The sequence below is a fragment of the Phalacrocorax carbo genome, chromosome 3 (genome assembly GCF_963921805.1).
Source record: "Phalacrocorax carbo chromosome 3, bPhaCar2.1, whole genome shotgun sequence".
Taxonomy (NCBI): domain Eukaryota; kingdom Metazoa; phylum Chordata; class Aves; order Suliformes; family Phalacrocoracidae; genus Phalacrocorax; species Phalacrocorax carbo.
Genome location: NC_087515.1, coordinates 64502686 through 64525982, shown reverse-complemented (window position 1 = coordinate 64525982; position 23297 = coordinate 64502686). Strand labels below are relative to the sequence as shown.

Sequence of the window (23297 nt, the reverse complement as noted above, 5' to 3'; positions counted from 1 at the left end):
AGTGTTTCAATCGCTGCTGCTTAAATACATTCCTTGATTTTGGCCAACAAAGCTAAACAGAAGCTACAGTCAGCCAAATCCAGCTCTTCTGAAGATGAGATAATACATGAATCATTGCAGACGTTGGAACAACGAGCCCTGTATTATGTACATAGCTTGAACCAACACAATCACCCTGGGGGAAGAGAGGCACAAAGTACAGGCAGTTGTGCAGGAAGTCTTCCCAGCTATAGTCTGAAAAGGAGTATGAAAGTCAGCACACAGACCATTCCCACTATTTACAGATACACCTTCCTCAGTACATATCTGACACCTTGTTATCTGCTGGAAAGGACAGCCAGCCTGGGCAGTAACCAGCAGCATGCGACAAGACGTTGCCCCTCATCTGCAGCTGGAACTGTGCAGAGAGCGCACCCACAAGACCCTTCAGGAGCTGGCTATCTCCTGACGGCTGGACATGATTTCAGCCTGCCTGTGTTTGCCCTTTAGTATTCACATGGTTATTTTGTCCCTTCCCTTTATGCCTGTCATCTCCCATCTCAAAGACAAATGGCAACATGCAACAGTGGAGCTCATCCTTCTCCCTCCCTTTTTTTTTTTCTTCCATCAGAAGTGCTCTACAATGCTAATTGCTGGAACTAGAAGATAACTGCCCCCTGGAAATCAGTCTGTATGTGCCCCTCTGCCTCCCATCGCTCCAATCAACTCACACCCACATCTGAGGGAGAACACAGGATAGTTTAAAAAATACAAAAGCAAAGGAGAGTTCAGGTGTGATAGGAAAATTCTTCCTGTTCCTTCATTTCATCATCTGAGGCCAGTGCATTTCAGATTACTTTAGGCTTTCCCTTTAGGAGACTGGACCTACACCCGTGGACACACTGCTAACGCTGCAAACCTGTCCAGAACGTAGACAGGCACACTTAGGACACGCTCCAAACAGTGAAGCAAAGCAACACTACAGCAGTGCTGTGTCTCCTCCCCATCTTCATGCCTTATTGCTTGGCATTTTTAGATTATAATACAGTTAGCAAAATGAGGATTAGTCTCAATTTACTTTTCATTCCCAAACATTTGCATCACTGCTGTTGTATCCATGCTCCCAGATGAAGTCCACTATACTTTAGGGACTTCTTCAGACAGTGGTCCTTTAAACACAACCTGTGGCTGCACTATGTCAGGGATGGGGGCTGTTTTATGGTGTTACCCTCTTCACTCTGGTCGAACATCCGCTCAACCCGTAGGCCTCATGGACCAGAAAAGCTGTAGGAAACACTGCAGTATGTGGCACTTTTCCCTTCAGCACAGATAATGGTCTGTCTTAAAAAAATTAACCAATCCCACTCTGAACATTAAACTCATAGCTCTGCTACTGTCTGCAGCAGACTCTCAGAGCTGGTCCAGCCACTCAACAAATATTGCTTTGACTTGTTACCAGTCCTTCAGCCTTGGAGCGGAGCACACAGTGCCAGGGGGTAGGTGATCTGGGGATCCTGACCCCATGCAGAGCCCCAGCTCTTCCTCCCCACCTGTGTTCTTTATCTCCCACTTTCACGACTCCCTAGGAAGAAACAGTGACATGGAGCACAGACTCGCACAAGACTCCACAAGGGTCAGTATTTTTTTGTTTCCATGTGAACATTTGTACGCTGGAAAACATAAGGTGACCATGAAAACGTGAGGAAGGGGCCCCTTAAGACCAGCTCTTAGGAAAGGCCAGTTAAAGCAGCTTGGCACTGAGGGCAGAGAAACAGATGCCTTGGATGGCACATGTTTGACATCCAAGGTGTCACCCTACCTGCTCCACCAGGAAGGTCCTGGCTGCTTCCCCAGAGAAAGGGAGAACGTGTTTTCTCAAGCACAAACAAAACATTTACAATAATGGGATCTACCAGCCCAACAAAAGAACTGCATCATTTTGTAAATGCTTAAGTCATATCGCAACGGTACCATGATTACGAAGCGCAGCTCAACTTGCTCTTCTGCTCTAGCGCCCAGATTAAGCCAACTGAGAGATTTTATTTAAAATGTAGTAACACAGCCTGCGTTAAACATGTTCTAGCCACTGATTTTAGTCAATGACAACTTTAGATTTTAATGTAAGTTACATAAAGCCACTTTTGTTCTCGAGAACAGATATACTGTGCATCACAAACTTTCCAGCTTCCAAGTGCTTAATTTTCTAAATCAAATTTCTGGAAAACACTGTTTCTTTAAACTCCACGTGGCTCCTGAGCACCTGCATACCTAAAGAAGGATAAATATATAGCTTTACCTCCGTTATAAACAAATTTGAATGCAAGATCTTACTATTTATACTTGAAAGTAGCTTCATAAAGGAAAAGCACAGTATTTTCCTTTGATTTCAAAGGCATAAAAGCTAGTTCACAGTTAAAAAAAAAATCTAGAAAATCCCACCATGCAACTTCTACTATCACATGCTGCCACCCACTTCCACAGTATGATAAGCAGTGGACATTACAATAAGTAAAATAATCAACTGCACAAAAAAAATCAGGGAAAATCTCCTCCTCCAAACACAACACTGCTTCCTGTAAAGGTACGCAGAGCATGCAGAGGTTTTCTAGCTAGATCCATACTGTCAAAAACTTGCTGAGCTGGTAAAATTGTACCAGAATAAATAGGTTTGACCTTGCATTATCTTAAAAGCTAGTCAGGATTTTATCTAGTTAGTATTAGATGGATGAACACACCTTGATATAAAGGAATACCTTGCTTGAATTATTCTGAAAAATTTAAAACACTCAGTATTTTTACAGGTGTTTTAAATGACTTGTGCTCTACATGTGAATTTCTATTTGTTACCTAAGTTTTATACTTACTTTTCTCGTTCACTAGGGCAGCAATTAATGCAGTAAGAAATTAATAGCCTGCAATCAATTTGCTATGTACCAGCAGCATCAGATCTCAAAATCCAAACAAGAACAGGACTGGAAAACTTTCAAACAGGTGTGTTTTAATGGTCTGAACTACAGCTACTAGCTTAGCCCTCAGGACCACATTATCAGGTTAGATGGGACCACCAGAGGCTATCTCTTCCGTCACTACCTCTTCTAAAGGTAGGGTCAAATATACATAAATGATTTCTGAGCGGTGTTTCTCTCACCTATTCTTAAAAACCTCCAATTATTTCATTGCCCCAAAAATTTATTTCAGCACTCCAGTATCCTTACCACGAGGAGGTTTCCCATATTACCACACTTAAATATTTCTCCCCTGCCTTGTACGTCCACTACTTCATCTCCAACTTACCACAAAAAATTAATTTTGCTTTTGTTTTACTCATTTCCAGTTTCTGCAAATGCTTTCTGGACAACATGGGGATTCATCACCATGAAGCGCTGTGCACCTTGTCGTCCAATATTGTTCATTCCTCACCACCCAGGCAGCACAACAGGTCACATACACTTGTTCTACTACCCCATGCTTCACCTCAACCAATGCATTTGAAACAGCAAAAAGATGTCAAAATGCAAGCCTCGTCATCAGGCCAAGAAATGCTGAATTAAGGTTCCCATAACAGCCCACCAGTGCTTCTCACAAGGCTACTTTTCCTCAAGGTCTTCTATGCTATAATCACATAGCACTAGGCAATTTACTTCCTACCCATTAAGTAGTTTTGCAAAAATCTGTCTTTCCGAAGGCAGCCAGGTGGAAAAGCAGTTTAGCAGTCATCACAATCATGTCACAATTTCTACAATACTTTTACACTGAACGAAACTCAGCTCTGGCTACACATCTTTTAACCCAATCCTCCAAATGTGATCAGAAGCACTGTCATCTTCCTGATTTCATGGTGCTGGTTGAAGCAGTAGCAGAGTAAAACTGACAAAACTTTAGTCAGTCCCTCTCTTCCTACTCAGTCCCTACAGGCAGGAATGGAATTACTGAAAACGTGTTAAATTCATACTGTAGCAACTCAGGACAGCTACAGGCCACAGCAAGGAGCTATTTCAAAACTGCTCTTAGGGAATAAAAACATGGCCTAGGGAAAGAGCTCGTGGCAAAATAAACAGATAGATACATACATATATACATAGCAGAATTTTGTTAACTATGTCAGCAGCTTGAGGTCTGGTGAAGGCATCACAGTTTCTTCTCTCTCTCAGTTACTGCCCCAAAAGCACAGAACTGAAATTCACTTCATTACCAAGGAGTCCTACATCATGTGCACGAGCCAGTTTATTTAATTCAAATGGCTAACTGGTAAGTTATAGCAGTACTGAATAGCTTTTGTTTTACAAAGAGCAGCAGCTCTAGAGAAAAATCCCGGCAGACTGAAATAACTTCAGCTGTGTAAGCTGGGGGAAGCTGCATATATTACTTAGTTTCACACAAATACATTGGATATAGATTTACTGAAATGGAAGATGAAGCTATAAGTAGATACATTTCTGACAAAACACAAGAAAATCAGAGTGGCATTTTAGCCTGTGCAGTTTTCTTTCATAATAGTCCCAAACAGAGAACAGAAAAATGTAAGGATGAGTAGTTAAAACTTACAAAAAGCTAACCACAAGCAGTGTTAATATAAAGCAGGCAAATATTTTTCTTTTGTAAAGAACTGGTAAGTGTGCCTGCAAGGGAACAGTAAACATTTCAAGGCTAAAGAGCTGCACAAATGCATTAATCCAATAACCAGTATAGAGGACACACAGGCTATCTGCTGAGCCATGTGTGAGCCAATATCACTGGCTGGTAAGGCTCCCCTATTAAATGGTAACAAAAGGCACCTAGTAAGAGATGGTGAAAATCAATTAACTGGAGAAACTGCAAGGGAAATAAAACGTGGCAGACAAACACTTCTCTATTCAGACATACAAAATAAAGTTTTCCGCACATTTAAAAAGCAGAAAAGTCATGTTAAACAAACAAATATTACAGAGTTCTTTTAAATCAGGTTAGCTCCGCAAGGTATCAAGTACCTGCAGCTCCTGCTGAGACAAAAAGGGACTTGAAATGAGTTGGCTCTTTGCAAGGTAACCCCCTTTGTTAAGTAGCCAAAGTAAAGAAAAATCTAGGTTAACCATTTCCAGAACACGGACATTAAGCTGTAATTTTAAACTTTACTTCTGGCCCCAGGACAGATGTTCTGCAGCCCTCTTTGCTGGCTGCCTGCCTCTGTTCTCATGGCTGCACTAACACAACACCTCCGGCGTCAGACTGTACAGGTACACCTCCAGTGAAGGTACTAAAGGTAAAGTAAAAATTGGTGTCCTTTAAAAAAAAAAACAAAACCAAACCCACAAAACCAAACCACAACCCAAAATACCAAAAACCAAACACTGCACCCTTCTGCAAGAAAGCACTTTCACTGCTGAAGTAGTCCTTGTGAGTGCCCTGCTCCCCATTGCCCTTCTCTGCCCTCGGCGCCATTTCGGACCTCTCACAAACAGCCAATTCCCTGGAAATGACACTGTACAACAATAAAAGAAATCACCAAAGTAAACACCTGATGTGGTTCTTATACTAAGCTATAAATGGACTAACTCAGGACTTACTGACATTGAAGGTACCATTTTGGAAGCACTCCAAAGACAAAATGGAAATAGCCAAAAGACACCAGGCTTTCCCCTTTTCCATTCTAGAGCGCTCTAGAGTACTGCCAGGTAACACATTTCCTTGTCTCCTGAAAGCGAAAGCATATTCCCCCATTGCTACATTTGAGTGGGTAAACTCCACTCAATGTTCCCAATGTGCTGCAGGCAGCAAAAGAAGTAAGTTTCTTCCAAAGCCTGCAATTTGGATGCGTTTGCAAAGACTGTGGCAAAAATTACTGTCCCTTTAGGACACATCAGTGTCAGCAGCAACATCTTACCTCTCAGCACTGACTTGAGGTTCAGCTTGGCTTGTCGGTGCAGGTCCTCCACACAAGGTGGTCTTGAGGAAGGCAGGAACACATTTTCCTGCTGGTGCCACGGAGCAGTGTAGTGCACAGTCCATCTACTCTCTTCATCCAAATTGGAAACAGCTGCAGAAAGAGACAATAACAAGAAAATTAAATGCTACTGTAGATAGCTGTATCATGAAACCCCAGACGTAAGTTCGTCATCATCTTAAACCAAAGAACATTGCTTGCCACTGCAGTCCCATCAAAAAGCTTTCTAGAACCTCACTTTCATGACAGCTAAAACCCCTCCTCTCATTTCTAGTCTGCATTTATTCTCCTGTGTTATGCAGGAAACACCCTTCCCTCTTCCCATGCTTATACTTGCCCTTGTATTTATTGTGAACTTGCAACTCTGTTTTCCCCCCTCTTCACAAATGGGATCAGTTTCCCCATCCCCTGATCCCATCAGGCGCTGTGCATTGCAGAATAGCTTCCTCCTGCTCAAGGGTGACCCTGGGAATATGATGGTCGCCATGAGAGATTACGACAGGTTCATTTTTATCAGGAAATAACCTTCTCTGACCTCATGCTCGCTCAAACCAGGACTAAAAATTCCAGTGAAGCCAACAAATTAGCTACTTCCCATTGCCACGAGTAGAAAGCAGATTTGGACAACAGCAACTCCCTAGACAAATACTGCTCAGAGCACAACAGCGCTGAAGACGGATTGCTCTGGCCACCTCTTCTCAGCCAATACACACATGAAAATAAAATACTGACACTGCTCAAGTTCAAAGTTCCCTACAGACAGTCTAGTAATGAATCAGCCAAAGCACATAATGCTAAGATTTGTTTATCATTTGTTTCCCAAGAGCCAGCCATTACCTTTTGTTTAAAGTTTACCATCAATAAAAACTTCCACAGTTGAATGGCCTTATCCCTCCACCCGGTAATAACAGGAAAAAGGGCAGCCGGGGGTCATATTTTATGATCCCCCAGGCACCCTTTGGCCTTCAGCCAGGATGCTGCATATCCTTGCTTCTAGCTCTCCAAAGCAGAAAAAGCCACCGCAGCTGTGCTGCCGCCCGAGCACCTGCCCTGCGGGCCTCGCCACCAGCTGCGCATCCTCCCTCGCCCTCCTCGCTGCCTGGGCGCTGCTGGCTCCTGCGCTGCCTGCAGCATCGCCTTGTAAAGTTTGTCTGATGCCTCCCTGGTAGCGGAGGAGGGTCTGTAAAGTGAGAAGCAAAATGAAAGCAACAGTCTCCTGTCATCTGAAAAAACGACTCCTTCCCTAACACCACTGTGTATCTGCCAAGATCATTTCAGATGGAAATAACCCGTACTTGTTGAAGAAAACAAGCTATGCCTTTCGCTTCAAAACCTACCTACGACCTTATGCTCAATGCCCGTTTTGTCCTAAAAGGACTTGGGGTGCGGAGGGTGGTGGTGGTGAGGTTCTTAACTGCCTTTCCTTTTTAAGATTAGCATCAGACTTTGAAAAGGTTTCTGAAGATTTTCGATTGGTCTCCTCACCTCTGAGGTGGCTTGGTCCTGCACACCCCCTCCCCTCTCACAGACACACCGGCTGCAACAAGGCAGGCACACACCTTCAGTCTGCGCTTGCTCTTCCTGCCCTTGCTAACTAGAGGTCACACCTAAATCACGACAAATCACGACAAACTGACAAGTCACCACCTACCTTGTTACAGCATCAACCACCTCGATATTACAGAAAAAGTGACAGGCACACCCAGCGACCTGCCCGAAGAGCGGGCTGAGCAGGCGGGCTGGGAGGGGAGTGTAGCCTGGGGGAGGAAGAGGAGCGGGGAAACACCAGCCTGCAAGCCCACTGTCCGGCGGCAGCCCCACCATACCAAAATTAAAGTTCATGGTTGATCAGAGCAATGGTCATCAAAACTAGCTGACAGAAGTGCTGCACGTATTTGCAAACTAACCTAGCGCAATTTGTCTGTCTTCACGAATTAAACGGAGAACCTCGATTTTAAAAGCCATGCTGAATCTCGAGCATCTTTAGAAAGCCCAGCTTGGCTCAGAACAAGCCTTACAGACAGAAGCCCGTAGCCAGACACAGCTCAGCAGCTGCAGAAGCAGAGGCAGATGTTGGAGAGAGGCTGGGGGTGCCCCAGCAGCCAGCGGGACACCTGTGCCCAGCAGCAGGCGACACAGCCTGGTCACCGAGCTGCTTACCGCGGAGACGTCCTCCTCCTTCAGAAACACCGCGGCAAAGGACTTCACAAGCAAACCAGTATCGCAAAGCAGAGGTCCTAAATCACTTCATATGGCTCCCTCCCCACAGGACAAAATATTCCATGGAGGAGAGAGTGAGAGAAACTTCAAAAGAGGCGTCAGGAAAGCAGGAGCAAAGCCGGCGGGAACTGCACTTTTCTGCAGGACTCGGCTGCCTCCCCAAAGGACAGCGAGCACGCACAACTACTTACTCTTTCTCTTGAAAAGTTTCATGAAAGATTTAAGCTTTGTGTTGATGAAAACCACCATTTTCAAGGTGATGAATTGCGATCCTGAAGTTTAAATCCCACAAAAAGGAGGAGCTGAGGAAAGGTGTTTTCCAGAGCGAGCCTGCTCAAACTCTACACACCAAGTTTCTCTTCTCCAGGCTTCTCCCCTCCGCCTTTCTTTCCTGAAATCACAACTTTAAACCTGCCTAGGACTTCCTGATGCACAAAACCATTTACAATTCTTTAGCCTGAATTTCTCCTCCTCATATGTAACCTTGTGGGCTGAAAACAGCCAGTTTCAACAGACAAAACAGGAGGAGGAGGAAGGAAAAAAAAAAAAGTTAATCGTTATTCACGTTTGCACACCAAAAATCAGGCTTTCCTGCCGCCCGTGCATTTACTACTCAGTAGTTCTTCTCAATCCTTCCTCTACTCTCCCAAGTTTGGCTGCTGCAGAGGGACCGGGTTTGCAGGTGGTTTCTCTCCCTCCCATCGCGCCAGCCGGCTCTGCCGGCGGAGCACAGGGAGATGCCGGCACCTTCCCCCCGCCCCCGGCACCTCCCCGGTGCCCGCCAGCGGCGGGAGGCGGGATGGCAGCACCCCCCACCCCCCCGCCACCTCCTTCCAGTTGCAAATCAGAGTTGCATTTTCCTGCAAATCAGGGTGCCCCGCTTTCCCACCGCTCCCATCCTTCCCCCTTTCTCCCCCTCCCCCGTCTTTTTTTTTTTCTTTTACCCTCTCGCTCCCACTTTATTAAGGACCCAAGAGCCGCGTTTTAGCTGGCTGCAACGTGCAGCCTCCGCCCTGCACTGCCCACCCTTCCAGATCCACCGCTCCCCCCCGCAGCCACTGCGCCTGGGACACCAGCCCACTAATTTTACATATTGAATTTCATTCAGTAACGCTCCTGATTTATTCTTATTAGCGTCATCTCAGACCAGATACATGGAAAGCAAAATCGAGTTATTTCTGGCTAATAGAGAACCTGTTATTCATCAAATGAAACTTGTGCGCAGAGATGAAATAGCCCGGCTTTTTCAGATGCACATTATATCCTCATGCCTTTAAAAAAATTCTGTCCGTACAGAGGTCCACAGCCATCCTTCCTAGGAACGAACTGCAATTTTGCAGAAGTTAAAGAGAAAATGCTAAGCACCAAATCAATGTGCTCAGCAGGGCATGCCCTTCGCACAATGTTCAGGCTCAAGAAGCAAGCCCTCCCTCACAAAGCAAGCTTAGGAAACCCCCTCGGGTTAACAATGAACAGGAATTTTTCCTCGGGAAAAAGAAAAATGCCAGCAGCAGGGGGCTCAGACTGACCCCAGAACTGCGGCAGGATCCGGCCTCTGGAGCACAGCTCGCGAAAAGCAGATGCTCCACAGGAACTTCACTCCGAGTTCCACCAAACGGTGGGACTCAGCCCTGCGCAGAACAGTCCGTAATCAAGGTACCTCTATCATTGTCTGAACACGCTATTATCAGTATTTTATCAGCATTTTCCAAACCCAGTGATTTTGCAATTACAACATGGGTTTGGCACCGAAACTGCCATTAGCAGCAGATCTCTCCAGCAGCTGCTGGCCCAAGAGCTGTACGGACTTGCTCACCTCTGCCAAGAGGACAGAAGACCATGGTGCCACAGCAGCAACGGCAGAAAGGCACCTCTGCTTTTGCATTGATTTCCATCAAACATCTTACACATAAAATGACCCTGGCATCAAACTCTGATAAAAAGATAACTATTTTGTGATGCTTTTTTTTTTTTTTTTTTTTTTAAAAAAAATCACACACACAATAATACCCCTGGTTAGGAAGCTGCCATCACCCATACATCATTAAACCACTTCAAATGCACACTTGCTGGACACACTCTGGAGACGAGTGCAGAATGACTCCGTTTTCTAACTCCAGCAGCATTGCCATCCAAGAGCAAACCCAGAAGGGGGTAACTCCTCTTTTAGTGTGGTGGAGATCTTTTTTAAGGATTGCCTAAAAGGGGGAAGGGGAGCTATGGTTCATTTGCACAGGGGAAGGTGACAGTTTCAAGCTGGCATGTGAGGGCTACTGGAAGGGAGACAGATTCTCCCCGAGGTCTTCATGGCACCTCAAAGAAGCTTGCAAGCCCTGAGAAGCAAGACTTTGTTCCCTTTTCAAGGTCAAGCCCCTGTGTATCAACCCGATCGATCCTGCGTACTTTGGACTGCTCAGGGAACCCTTCCCAGTTTCACCATGGGCTGCAATGTGTGCCAAGTCCAGTGATGCTCTTTGTTATTGAACCCTGAACATACCCTGAAGCATTTCTCCTGCCTGAGAACAAGCCTTGATCACTGACCTCAAGCCCTGATCTCCAGTATGCAAGCAGCTATTCAAACCCAGTAACAAACAATGCATAAGATGATGTCTGCCTTTCATCCTCACCCCCCTTTGCTTCCACTTTCCCTCAGGTCATGCTAATAAAGAGGTCAAACATCAAAAATGGCTATCATGAGGGGATACCCCAAAGGAAACACCAGCTGGCTACTTGTATCTGCACCAGGTCAACAACAACCATGGATTCCATGAAATTCAGCATGTTGTCTCAAACAAGCTTTTAAAAAATGCTTTTCCTGTCACAAGAAACTGTCACCAAAAGTGGCTTCTAATGGCAGTTCTCTTGGAGTTGAAAGCATGACATAAGTGTGCTTCTCTGTAGCCTGCCTCTCTACACTGAGAGGAGAAGGAAAAGACAAAGCAGTTTGAGAAAGTTTCTACTGTAGTCACTATGCAAACAGATAAAGGACTTTAGCCTCCAACGTCGCCAAAACCACAAAAAAATCCCATCAAACAACAAAAAAACCCCACCTAAAATTACCTTGATAGAAAAAAAAATTAAAAGTTTGTTAAAGCTGAATAAACCCAGCATGAACTGGTGTGCACGCTCTGTGACATCAGTTCTTTAAAAGCAAATGACTTAGAGAGGTGGCAGACTGGGGAGACCTTGCTCCGTGACACACTTCCTACTTCACCTTAGACAAGTTAATATTAACCCACTGCCTCGGTTCCCACATCCTTACAAGCAGGGATCACACTCACTTGCCACCGCACAAGGATACTATCACAAGGAATATGGAAAAACCAGAGAAGATTTTCAGCAAATATTAATTCTCACTTCAGACAGGATGGGACTGTTAACTTCGGTTTACAAAGTGTGGCCCAGAAGAAACTCCTTCCTAACTTGTTAGACAGAGATTGAAGCAAAGAAAGGAGGCACACGGTGCAGTGCCAAACAGCACGCTCTAAGTCATGAATGCGTAACACACTCATTAGCAAAACTGTGTCTTTTTTTAGTTCACGCTATGAGTTTTTAATTCCTGAGCGGTTAAACTGATTTTAATTTCTAGTAGAGGCCATGTACATCCAGAAGAGAAGTTAATACGAGTGGCTGCTTGCGCACGGTATGCCTGAAAGGCTGCAGCCATTCCTTCACTCCTCTCCCTGCTCTCTCCCCTCTTTAGAGGGGCTTTCCAGCTGACCTGCTCTGCGACAGCCATCTGGGACAGCCAGCCCTCCACATTCACGGCAACATAAAACACTGGTGCCCGTGAAACAATCTGGAAATATTTGGCTTCCACGGAAATATTTCAAGCCAGACCCTGGGGGAGGGGGGCTCTCCTGTCCAGCCCCTACTCGCAAGCCAACGCCCTGAACCTTGCACCCATGCACAAAATCCGTTGCAGAAGTTGAGGCTTTATAAAAAGGCAAATGTTGAAAAGGGACGTACTGGGGCTGTTCATAACTGCAGCCGGAGCAGCTGCCCAGCAGCAGCAGCTGTCCGTCAAAGACACCAACGCATCGGTGAGAATCAACTGTTCTCCTTCCTACTACCACTCATCAGCCCATGTCCACATGCAGTACAAACTTCAGGAAGCACTAAGTTAAAAAAAAAAAAAAAAGTAATAAAACACAAGAACAGTTAAAGCAACCCATTCCTCCTCCCTCCCACAAGTCAAGACAAATTTTACCACTTATTTTCACACAGAATCACAGGTTGGAAGGGACCTCAGGGATCATCTAGTCCAACCTTTCTAGGAAGAGCACAGTCTAGACAAGATGGCCCAGCGCCCTGTCCAAACGACTCTTGAAGGTGTCCAACATGGCCAAGTCAACCACTTCCCTGGGGAGATTGTTCCAATGGTTGACTGTCCTCACTGTGAAAAATTTTCCTCTCGCGTCCAATTGGAAGGTAAAGCCGACACATGTATCAAGTTCATGAAAGGAATGATGCGTCAAACTACTAATATATATCATAATCTCAAAACCTAGACCTTAAGTTGTAAGCCTTAGCAGCTTTACTCAGACAATGGAAAAATCCTCCATTAAGCAAATGCATTGATGACATTTTGAGAGGAAAAAAAGTAAAACCGTACAACTGAGCTGGGAACTGCACCGCGAGAGCTCTTCCAGTGAGTCTCTGTTCAGTAAACAAAAGGGAAAGTTGAAACGTTAGCAAGCAGATGTACTCAAAACAATTAAATCAATGCCTTTGCTTTTTATGGACATGCCAGTCACTCGTTCGAAATAAGTTTCCACTGTGCCACCCCTCCAGCAGCTCGCATGGGGATGCACAGGGAAGAAGCTGTTGGAAGGCAGATGTTTACAGCATGTCTGCAGGACTGGGTGTGCGGAGGACATGCTCAGGATTGCTCCCTGCCACCCCCCAGTCCACCCTCTCTGAGCAGCTGCGGTGTCTGGAGGGGAGCAGCTATGGGTCTGACCCCCAAGCACCCCTTCCCCAGGGTGCTCAGAGGCACCCAGGCATCCGCAGGGCAAGCCTGAACCCCAGGAGGGTTATACACCCCTTCCTGCAGGTCACAAGGCTCCTGCCTGGCTCAGACCAAAACCACCCAGCCTTGAAAGCTGCACCTTTACTTCCAGGGGAGACTTCCGTCGCCAAGAAACATCAAGCACCTAAGATAAGAAATGCCGGATGCCTCAAGGGTTTTCAAAACTCAAGCTTTATGCCTGTTCTGGCCACCTTCAGCATGCCACCAACTGCTTGCTGGTGTCTAAAGGGAGTCGAGGCCACCCCCGCAGACCACAGGAGTCAAGAATTTACGGTCAGAAGGGGTTTCTCCCTCCCTCCAGAGCCAGCCATGGCCAGCCCTCTCCCGGCATCTTTCAGGAGAACAAAAGTGCTCCCTCCACAAAGGCAGTCCCAGCCGGCACCGCATTGAGCTGCACTCCCATCCCCAGCTCAGCTCGCCCACAATGGCCTTTTTCAAGGCACCCTTGGCACTGGCGAAGCGTGATGCTTCCCCGGCTACTGAGAAATTGCAATTCATTAAACCTGGGATCAGGAGGAAGAGGAGGAGGAGGAGAAGAAAGCATGGGGGAGAGGGAATGAAGCCGAAAAACTATTTTATCCCAAAACCACAGCAACATAAATTGCAGAAGGACCCGTCCATGCCGTGCCCCAGCGAGCCGGCCGGGGAGCAGGGTGCTGAGCCTGCCTCCGCGCAGGCAGTCACCCCGCAGCTCCTGCTTTGAGGAGGGCACCCCGGCAGCGGCCCCCTTTATTCGTGCTCCTATGGGATTACGGCTGCAGGCTCTGGGAAAGGGGCTGCCTGCTGGGGGCTGGGGGAGGAGGGAGGAAGATGAGAAGGAGAAGCAGCACAACCTAAACCAGAGAGGACAGAAAAGCAGCAGACTGATTGATCTGATGATCCTATTTAGGTCACAGCACAATAAAGCTAATTCATTCCTTTGACAATTCAAAACATCTTTCCGCAGGATCCTCTGTCATGCAAACACATCACCAGAGAGAAAAGGGACCATTTGGGCAGGGCCGCCTGCAGACAAAGCAGCAGTTTCTTTGGTTAGAGCATCTCCCTGCACGCTGTAACTGCGGGGCAGCCAGAACAGAAAACATTCAGTGAATGTGCAATTCTGTTTCATGGTTTGGTCTTAAATGGTAGGGCACAATCCTTTTTCCTTTGGCCATTCCTGAACCCCAGCTAAGGCAACGTCAGCTCCCAGAAGATTACTTTCCTCTCGTCCTAGGAAGACCCTTCTAAAATTCCACTAGGAAATATTCTGAATTTAAATTCCAAATCCACCTCAGTGCTCCAATGTTACGGCTTATCCTGAAAAGCCAATCAAAAATGGCTGCAGCAAATAAGTTAGTCTTCGCAAAATCTTGACTCTTATTTGCCCTAACAATGCACCACAGAGAAGATGCCCATCCTGTAGGACTCTGAGCAAAACCAACAAAACCAGACTGCAAAAAATGCCGTTTCTGAACTTCTGCCCCGAACCATCCCCCCATTCAGCCTGTAATTCCATCTTTGGCAGCTGTGCACTTGTGGATCCACGCTAATATCCAACAGACATCTTCAACTAATCTCAATCTGCATTCTCCTTATGGCTGTCCTGAAGGGGACACACTCCCCACTCATTTCACTTATTTAAAGGTCACATAAAGAATTCTTGTAGCGTATCTCCATCTCCCCACCCAACACTGCTCTTCGGGATACTGTTATTTATATACGGATTATCCTTGTATAAGGAGTTGGCAGTTCTTTTTTCTTCTTTCTGCTGACTGTCTTAAAACTCAAGGTGAGTCACATTTAAGCTCAAAGACAGCCTCTCTTAAAATTAAGCCAGTACGTCCTCTAGTTTCCTAAGAACTTTGCAATCTATAAATGAAAAAAATAAAGCTCCTTGGAAAATACCAACCTTCATATGATCATGTAACTGCTCATGCCAAAATGAAGCAGGTCTCAGCAACCCGTTTTAAGGCCCTAAGGAGCTTAAACTTCATCAAAAAGTAATCCACAAAAAGATAAAAATTTGAGATTTTTTTTTTCCTCTCCTCTCCCACAGTCAGTCTGCCATTTCTGCCCCCATTTCCTGCCAGAAAGGGAAAGAAGATCCCTACTTTTTTTCTACAGGATCCCTACTGCAGATACCTACAGTTCTTCTTCCTGTAGAAAAAGTAGTTATTCCCTACTGTGGCTGGAGAACTTCAGAAAATGGAACAAGCAGTAAAGTTGTAACACAACAAGGGATTTAATATACACCATTTAAAATTACAGATACCATTTTTAATAGCACAAATGTCTCTTTTGGTATCCCCACTTAGCACAAAATATAAACTGCAAAGAAGCTCATCTTTTGTTGGAGGAGTTGGAGTAACAGTTGGATAAGTTGGAGAAGTATAAGTTTAAAACTTGAGACAGCTGATGCTGCTTTTAAAAGTATTTCTCCCAGTACTTTTATCATCTATATGTAAAAACCTTTGCAGTCATGCACCTACGGCACCATCACCCCCACTTCAGCTCCGAACAGATCACACACTCTATAACCTGACATGACATCTTCGGAGTGACCTTCTTCCAGCACTGAACTCTCACTTAAAGCCAAGTGAAACACAAGCATGCATCCACAATTCAGATGAACACCACTTAAACTAAAACTACTGATATATTTTTAAAAGAGCTTCTAAACATATCATCTTGCCAACAGAAAATACCCTGCAACTCAGAGATTTCCAACACTAGATCAGAGAATGGAGACACCACACGAACAAATACAGACAAAACTATGCAGAGCCTAAAAATAAATTTCTGTTCAGAATTACCATGGGTTTCCCGCCCAGATAATAAGTTTACAACAATTAACAGTCCTGCCCAGCTCGGTCATTCCTGAAACATCTCACTAGCTGTTACTGAGATGACAGTAAGAACAAGGCAAAGAAATATCAGTAGTTAACTACTACTAAGCAAACAACCCTGCCATCTCAAGATAGTTGATAAAACTACAGTGTATCCCAGCGGCTGCATTTTTAAACAATACACGACAACCCAAACTCAACTTTGGGTTGCAGGTTTGTCCAGAGGACTATTATTACTGACAGATTGTGCTATTACAGAATTGGAATGGGACAGCATTTTACATTGCAAATTACTGAGAAGAGAGGAGGAGCCTGATTTAAAAACAGTCTGGAATTGTCAGGTGGGAAACTTACTGCCAGCTCCAGGGCAGGGCTGACCCCTGGAGCAGAAGATCCAATTCGAATGTGAAGAAGGAGGTAGGAAATCAATGACACGGTCAATGCGAGTAACATTTACACCCTCAAGAAAAGCAATCAATAAAACCACAGCTATATTTTCCCAAAATTATTCTGCAGTATGTAGCATGCATGAAAAGCCTCTTCTTTGTTCCTGTCTTCATGGATAATGATACAAGCAGTTCTAGACCTTGGCACCCTTAAAGGATGCTGCAATGCAGCACTAAACCAACATCAATCCCAGTCCACTTGAGCTAGACAGAAGTGTCGCCGAACAGGGTGCCTGTTTTGCCACAATACCAGGACCTGTCTAAGGTGATGCACACCAAAACTCAATTTACATTTTTGTTTTTAAACCATGGCTGGTTTGAAGAACATAGTTGAAGCTACAGCCGTTAAAAGTACCTGACACATCCCATGTCTAATATTCTGTACAGAGTATACACCCTGCTCCAGGAATAAAGAAATTAAAACATTGTGTTCATGCAGGCTTTGAAAATATTTATTTTTACGTCAGGGCAATTCACATCCTGCTCCTCTTTGGATTAATTAAACCTAATAGGACATGGTTATCATCACACACAGGAAAACACTTGCGCTCACCTTCAGCTACTGGACATAAAAGTGCATCTTTTTCTCTGATGCTATTAATTATTTAGCCTAACATTGCTACCACCATCTGCTCAAGGACCTGCTCACGCCTGCCGAACAGCAGCCCACTTTCCCTGGTCTAGCTGTGCCATCATGTTTGTGGCAAACGTCTGGCAAACAAAAGGAGGGCCAGGACGATTAAAAGCTGATGTTGAGAACAACCACGAGGGATCATTCAGTTAGGAGAAGTGCCAAACCTGCTTTGGAGATGCTATCCAGCTACAAGTTTAATTAGCCCTCCCTAGAACAGATCACGAAACTGCAGAGAAATGATTTTATGAACCTCTGTTGATGTTTTTCAGCAAGGACAAACATTCTCCACAGCCCTTGTATGTAAAACTTCGCTGTTCTGCAACTCCTTGTCAGAACACCCAAAGGACAGCGGACAAACAAATGACAGCACAGAACGAGGGGAGAAGCAGCTGTCCCATAGTCATCGTAGCTCAGACTGGAAATCAGATGGATAGGGGACGAGACCTTCGGGATGAGCAGCATGCGGCCACTGCCCCCGCGCAGAGCACGTAACTGAGCGCTCCCATGGAAAAGGTGTCACAGTTGGATAATTTGCCTTTCAACCACCATATTTAGATTTTCTCTCTTCTCCAGAAGCCTAGCCTCCAGCAATACCAGTTCATGCTCAGCTGATGAGTTACAGCCCTCGCTAGTAAACCAGAGAGTTGCCAGCATATTGAAAAAGTGTTTCCAAACAAAAGCCAGGGGCTGCAGCCTGACAGCCTCAAGCAGTGCTTTGGGGAATTCAGCCTTTAAATTAGTAATAGTCAGGCCACAGCCTGCCTGCCGGCACGCAGAAGACATGGGGAGGCTGATTAAGTACCCTTCTGCTGTGACTGGAGTAATGGCATCGTGGGGTTTCCTATTTATTCTCTTCCAATGACTCCAGGTCAAAACTGGTCAGTTCAGGAGTCAGGCGCTGTTTCTGTAATGGCTGGAATGGCAGGCACCTCTCGCAATCCAAAATTCAAGCTGTGTTTTTCCAATAATGCATCTTCCTCATAATCCAGATCCCACTGCAGTGTATTAGAGCACCAATTGAGATGTAACTGTGATTAGTCCCTTAAAGCATTCTTCTGTTGAAAGAAACCCAAGAAAACAACCCCCCGCCCCAATTTCTGCTTTGGCCTAAGAGTGTCACCGTTACTGTTTGGTTTACATCACATTCTTGGAATATATCAGGTGCAATCTACTTTTCAACTGCTTATTAGTAATTTCTTAGGTATGCCATCCTTGTGCCTCCTTTTTGTGCTTTCCAATACAGCCTGAAACATGTATTTTGGTTGGGTTTTTTTCCCACAACATGTTGATTAAAACAAAGGCTACCCCCCCACCCCCCCCGGTCCCCTTTTTTAAAAAATAACCAATCTCTCCCAGTCCCAGCTCTTTTGAGACATTTAGGAAATGCAAGCAAAATGCCATCTGTTGGCAATAAGGTGGGACTAAGCCTTTAATGTTGAAATACTCACTTTAGAAAACGAAAGCAGGCAGATTTAATTGACTGAGAAGATTGAGTTCTCTAAATCATTGCATATTCCAGGTACAGTCCTGTGCTTCCTTTCACGTAATTACACATATTTCCATTTGATCTGCCATTAACTCATTGCTTCCTTTCTAAAAAAGCAATGAGCTGTCCTCAGGTCTTCCTCCTACCAAACCTGCTGCCCCTTCATCGGCTTAAGAATTACAGCAGTGGGCTTTGCTCACCTTCCTAAAGAGGTGCAACGGGGAGGAAATATACTCACAGTCGACCTTGGGTGGCTTTTTTGTCTTGTTTTAGTAAGCTTCCTTTGCATGTATCATATCACTTGTGCCTGCTGCAGGTGCCCACCTGTGGGCCAGTGGCTGCCTGGAGGCAGGAGATGGCCACCCCACAGCCTCGCCGAAGAAGCTGCTCTTAGCGATAATGTTAGTCTGGGGTGACAGGAGAGAAGTCACTGCAGCGTACTCCTAACCTACACAAGCTGCCCAACAGAACTGTCACACATTGTCTGAGAGTGGCTGCTGCCTTCACAGAGCATGAAAGTAAAAGAAAAAAAGAAAAAAAAGTTGAGGCCAGCTTTCTAAAGCCTCACTTTCAGTGAGAGCATCATGCAACACCCTGCAAGGTAATCTGCTGCTAGATACATGCAGCAGCCAGCCCACTACCGTTTGCTTTCTGCTGTAGGTATTTTACACCAGCTAATCTGCCTGTTGAAAGTTTTTTGTTTTTCACTCTAGGAAGCCCAGTTCTGCTCAAGACTTGCCACTGTTTTCTAAAAAGACTACATGCAGCAAAATTGCATGAAGCACAAAAATCAGCAAGTTTTGTACTCCTTTTGGCTCTTCCAGCCTTGCACCCGTGGCAAGCGACTCCAGGCAGCACGGGTGCATCTATCGGCACAGCAGGCAGACAAAGGCAGACGGCCACGTGCCAGCAAGGCTGCCTTCAGCATATTACCAAACAAATTCAGTACCAGCTTGCTGGTAGCAGTAGGACTTTCACAAATACACAATCATCATGCAAGGTACAGTCCTTTCTACTCAAAACCCTCTCACCTTCAAATACAATAATTTAGCATGGCGCAAAAACCACAAATTCCTTCTAAAAATCAGATTGCATCAGCAAACTCCAGGCACTGCATCATTCTGAGATTTGTCCTCTGAAGATACCACTCTGCCAGTTCATTTTCTCTTTTCCACCACTAAGTAGCCTTCACACCACTCCACTGTCTCCCATATGGTTAACATGAATGCAGCAATAAATATGCAATTAATAAAATGGTGCGATCAACTGCTTTTGTTCCCAGCAGCAGCTGGCCTGCATGTTAGAGCGTAATTAGACAAATTAAGATGTACCGCTTTTGTTTGTGGATGAACTGACAGCATCGCTCATGCTTAAATGTCACTAAGCCTATTGGCATTTGGGATTATTTTAAACATGTCTTTTTTTATTAACACTACAAGGTATCAATAAGCCAGATTTATATGCTGCCAGCTGCAATGCCTGCAAAACGCAAGTTTGCTTTACCTCCAAGACATTTGCACAAGCCAACCGAGTGTTAAGGAGAGAAGTGATATATTTTACTTAAACTTTCACTGCCCATAAGACAGAGCAAGTGGCTGTGGACGAGGGATAAAAGCAGAGTCAATGTGTAACTGTGTCCAGGCAGAAGTTTGAGAATCTTGGGGATCAAGCAGCATGCATACTTTTCAATGACTTGTCATGGGATTAGGGCAGGGAAACAAGAAAGGGCTAAAAATCTATTGTAATCTATCACACTTTTAATACCACTTCCTTTAAAAGGCATTAGTTTGGCCTATGCAGGAGCCATACAGAGGAAAAGGCGTTTCAGGGACAGTCCTGAGCTCTTTGGGAGCTGAGAGCACGAGCAAAACCCCCAATGCCCTGGCAGGGCTGGGAGCCAGAGACCACAGCACCAGCTCCAAGCACCGGCAAACCTATATGGCCCAGATCCCACCATGGGCAGGGGAGGGTGGCAGCGATGCTCTGCCAGCCTGGCCCCCCCGGTCTCCCCAATGGAGCCCCCATCAGAAGCCAGACCCCTTGGCCTGTGCGGGGTCGCCCAGCAGGAGCCCGTGTCCCCTGTACGTCCTTTACCGATCATCCCTCACTGGTGGTAAGCTGCACAGCCCATACTGCTCCTTCTGAGCACAGCACAGAGGTCATAATACCCACCACATACATGGCAATATACTGTTTTAATCGTTGCATTACTACCTACCACAGGTTCTGCAAAAGCAGCACAGCAGGTTACCTATATTCAACTTGGGGCAGCACACGCCATATACAAAGCACTGAACATAATACTTGATAAATCAAAGTATTTACAAGGCAGCACACCACCACACCTTTCCAAGGGGTCATTATTGAAACTTCTGGCTTCCCAATAATGTGAGAAAAAACAAGGGAAAGGACACTGTGTGAGGAGGAGTTGGCACAGGAAAAATAAGGGGGTGGCAAGGAAGCCTTTGACGATTTTCACATTTAGTAACAGTTAACAAGAAAAAACAAGTCACCAGGAGGATTTCTGCTGCAAGAGCACTGCAAACGTGCCGAACGCTGCAGGAGCCCTCTACCACCACAGCCCACTACACACAGGCACACAACCTGATTCAGGAGATGGGTGGAAGTCACTGATCTGCAGTCCCCTGAAAAATGGGCTCTAGAAGGGACGATATGCATATCTGTCTTGTTAATCAGAGAACTTGCATCTCTACTCCTCTGGCACAAGACAATGCACTGCAGCTATAAAGCCTGGTTACCTTTTATCACTTCATCTCAAAGTGTTGGCCTGGGGGAGTGCAGGACACAGTAAGAAACATGGCATAGTAAAATGGATTTTGATAACGCTGCCATAATCTGTTTCTGATCACTAGTGTGACTCCATTAGCCAGGTTGATAAAGGCATCCCTTAAAATGCTTGTGCCTTTTCTGTGGAGTTCCACATTCTCCTCACCATTTTTCAGCTGTAATCTGATCTGATTACTCCACTCACATCCATTTCTTGACTCCACTGCATTAGATAAAGCAACTCCCAGTAAGATCTGGAAACATACTGTACCCACCATCCATAAACCCCACGAGTTTTAATCAAATTAAGCACTGAAGAGCCTATTCAGTCTACCGTTAACCACCATCCCCAAACCACAGGCTTTCCGATCTCACCTGTTTCACATGTGGATTTGCACTTACATTGCTCCACCTCCTTAATTACAGCAGATGCTCCCTGCTCCAATTGCTGAGAACACTACACAGAAGATGTCTCTGAACTCTCTATTTTTTCAGACTCCTCCAGACACACTTGAGCAATGTTAATGAGCTCCATACCGAAACCTCCCCACCTCTTCCTTGTGCTCCTCAGTGCCACACACAGCTTCTCATCTGCTTGCAGGCAGAGAGGAACGCATGAAACATCCACCACCAGCACCTCCTTGCAACAGCGAGTGCAAATTCACACCTAGCAGAGAGCAGCCGTGCTAGCAAAGTGTTTTCTTTCAGCAAGGCAACTCACCAAGACCTTCATACTCATGTTACTGATTCACTTAAGTGTTTTACAACATCCCAACATTAACCTCTTTTTACCCAGTATATTCCAAGTTCTTTTTTATCCCTCCATTCATCCACAATGCTCTTGCGCCTGACTCTCAGAAGGGCTTATGAGCTGTATGGCAACAGCACAGCAGAGAGACCAAAGCTGAACCTCCATGGCCCAGCCAGAAAAGGACAGGCAGGAAGGCTTGTTCTCTATGGCATACACAAAGTGAGCCAAAAATGCAAGACATACAGAAATGCACACCAGAAGAGTTGCTATTTATCCAAGACCTGAAGTAATTTTGTACAAATGGACAAAATCCTCTGCTTTGCAAGATTTTGGTGGCTTGTTTTGGCCAAACGAACGAAACTTCAAGAAAACTCAGCCAGGAGACAAGCCTTCATTAAGAACACTGAGAGAAAAGGAGGGGGGAAGTCCGTTTGTTTTGTGGTTGGTTTGTTTTTTTTTTTTTTGGGGGGGGGATGCAGTAAAAAATTATATCCAAGTTACTTTTTCTTTTCAAAACAAACCAGTTCCTGGCTTTATCTGACGCAATCCAATACATCAGCTGTTATGGTACGAGCTGGATGCAGCAGATAAAGCTGGGAATGAGGATGGCCAGTCACTTGCATGAGGCTCTGTAAGTAGCTGTCCCAGCTGTTCGCCACCAGAGCCTGAGCCCTTCTGTCACTCAGGGCAGGGAAGGCCACAAAGCTTTGCTCAGTGCTCAACACAGCCTGGGATTTGCAGAGGAGAAGGAAAGTGATTATTCAGTCTTTGTTTCACACTGCTAAATGAGAAGGCAAAGGATGACTCCTCCCAAGTCACAAGGATTCTTTCTTTCTTTTTTTTTTTTTTAAATATATAACATCCTTTAATTGGGAAATCTAAATCTCATCACTATCAGAAAAAAACCTAGGGGAAAAAAATACCATAGCAAGTAGTGAATAATAAAATACCCAACTTGGTTCAGAACATCCTATTCATTTATAAATTGATTTAGTTCTTTCAAATTTTATATGTTTTTCACCAAACACACATCACACAGAAAGGTCTCAGCTTTACAGATGAGACAGTGCTGTTGTCCTTAGAAAGAGTAATGAATGAAAAAGACGACAGCATTCTTTCATGAGCTAGCAGGCAACAAAACACAGAGAAAAAATCCCAATAACCGAAGCTACTGTTTAACAAACATTAAAAGTAATCCGATACTGCCATTGGCT

At 45.2% G+C, this 23297-nt stretch overlaps 1 protein-coding gene across 8 annotated transcripts in view; it reads right to left on the bottom strand.

The window, feature by feature from the left end:
* The window catches only part of NHSL1 (NHS like 1), a 185989-nt gene that overhangs the window by 48744 nt on the left and 113948 nt on the right, over positions 1-23297 (bottom strand). For 7 of the 8 annotated variants that reach the window (XM_064447170.1, XM_064447171.1, XM_064447172.1 and 4 more), the window contains exon 2: positions 5840-5992. In XM_064447170.1, the coding sequence (XP_064303240.1) occupies positions 5840-5992 (153 nt within the window). Of the gene's footprint in view, positions 1-5839; positions 5993-8310; positions 8818-23297 lie in introns of those variants that run through there. The other variant, XM_064447178.1, reaches the window with a different exon arrangement.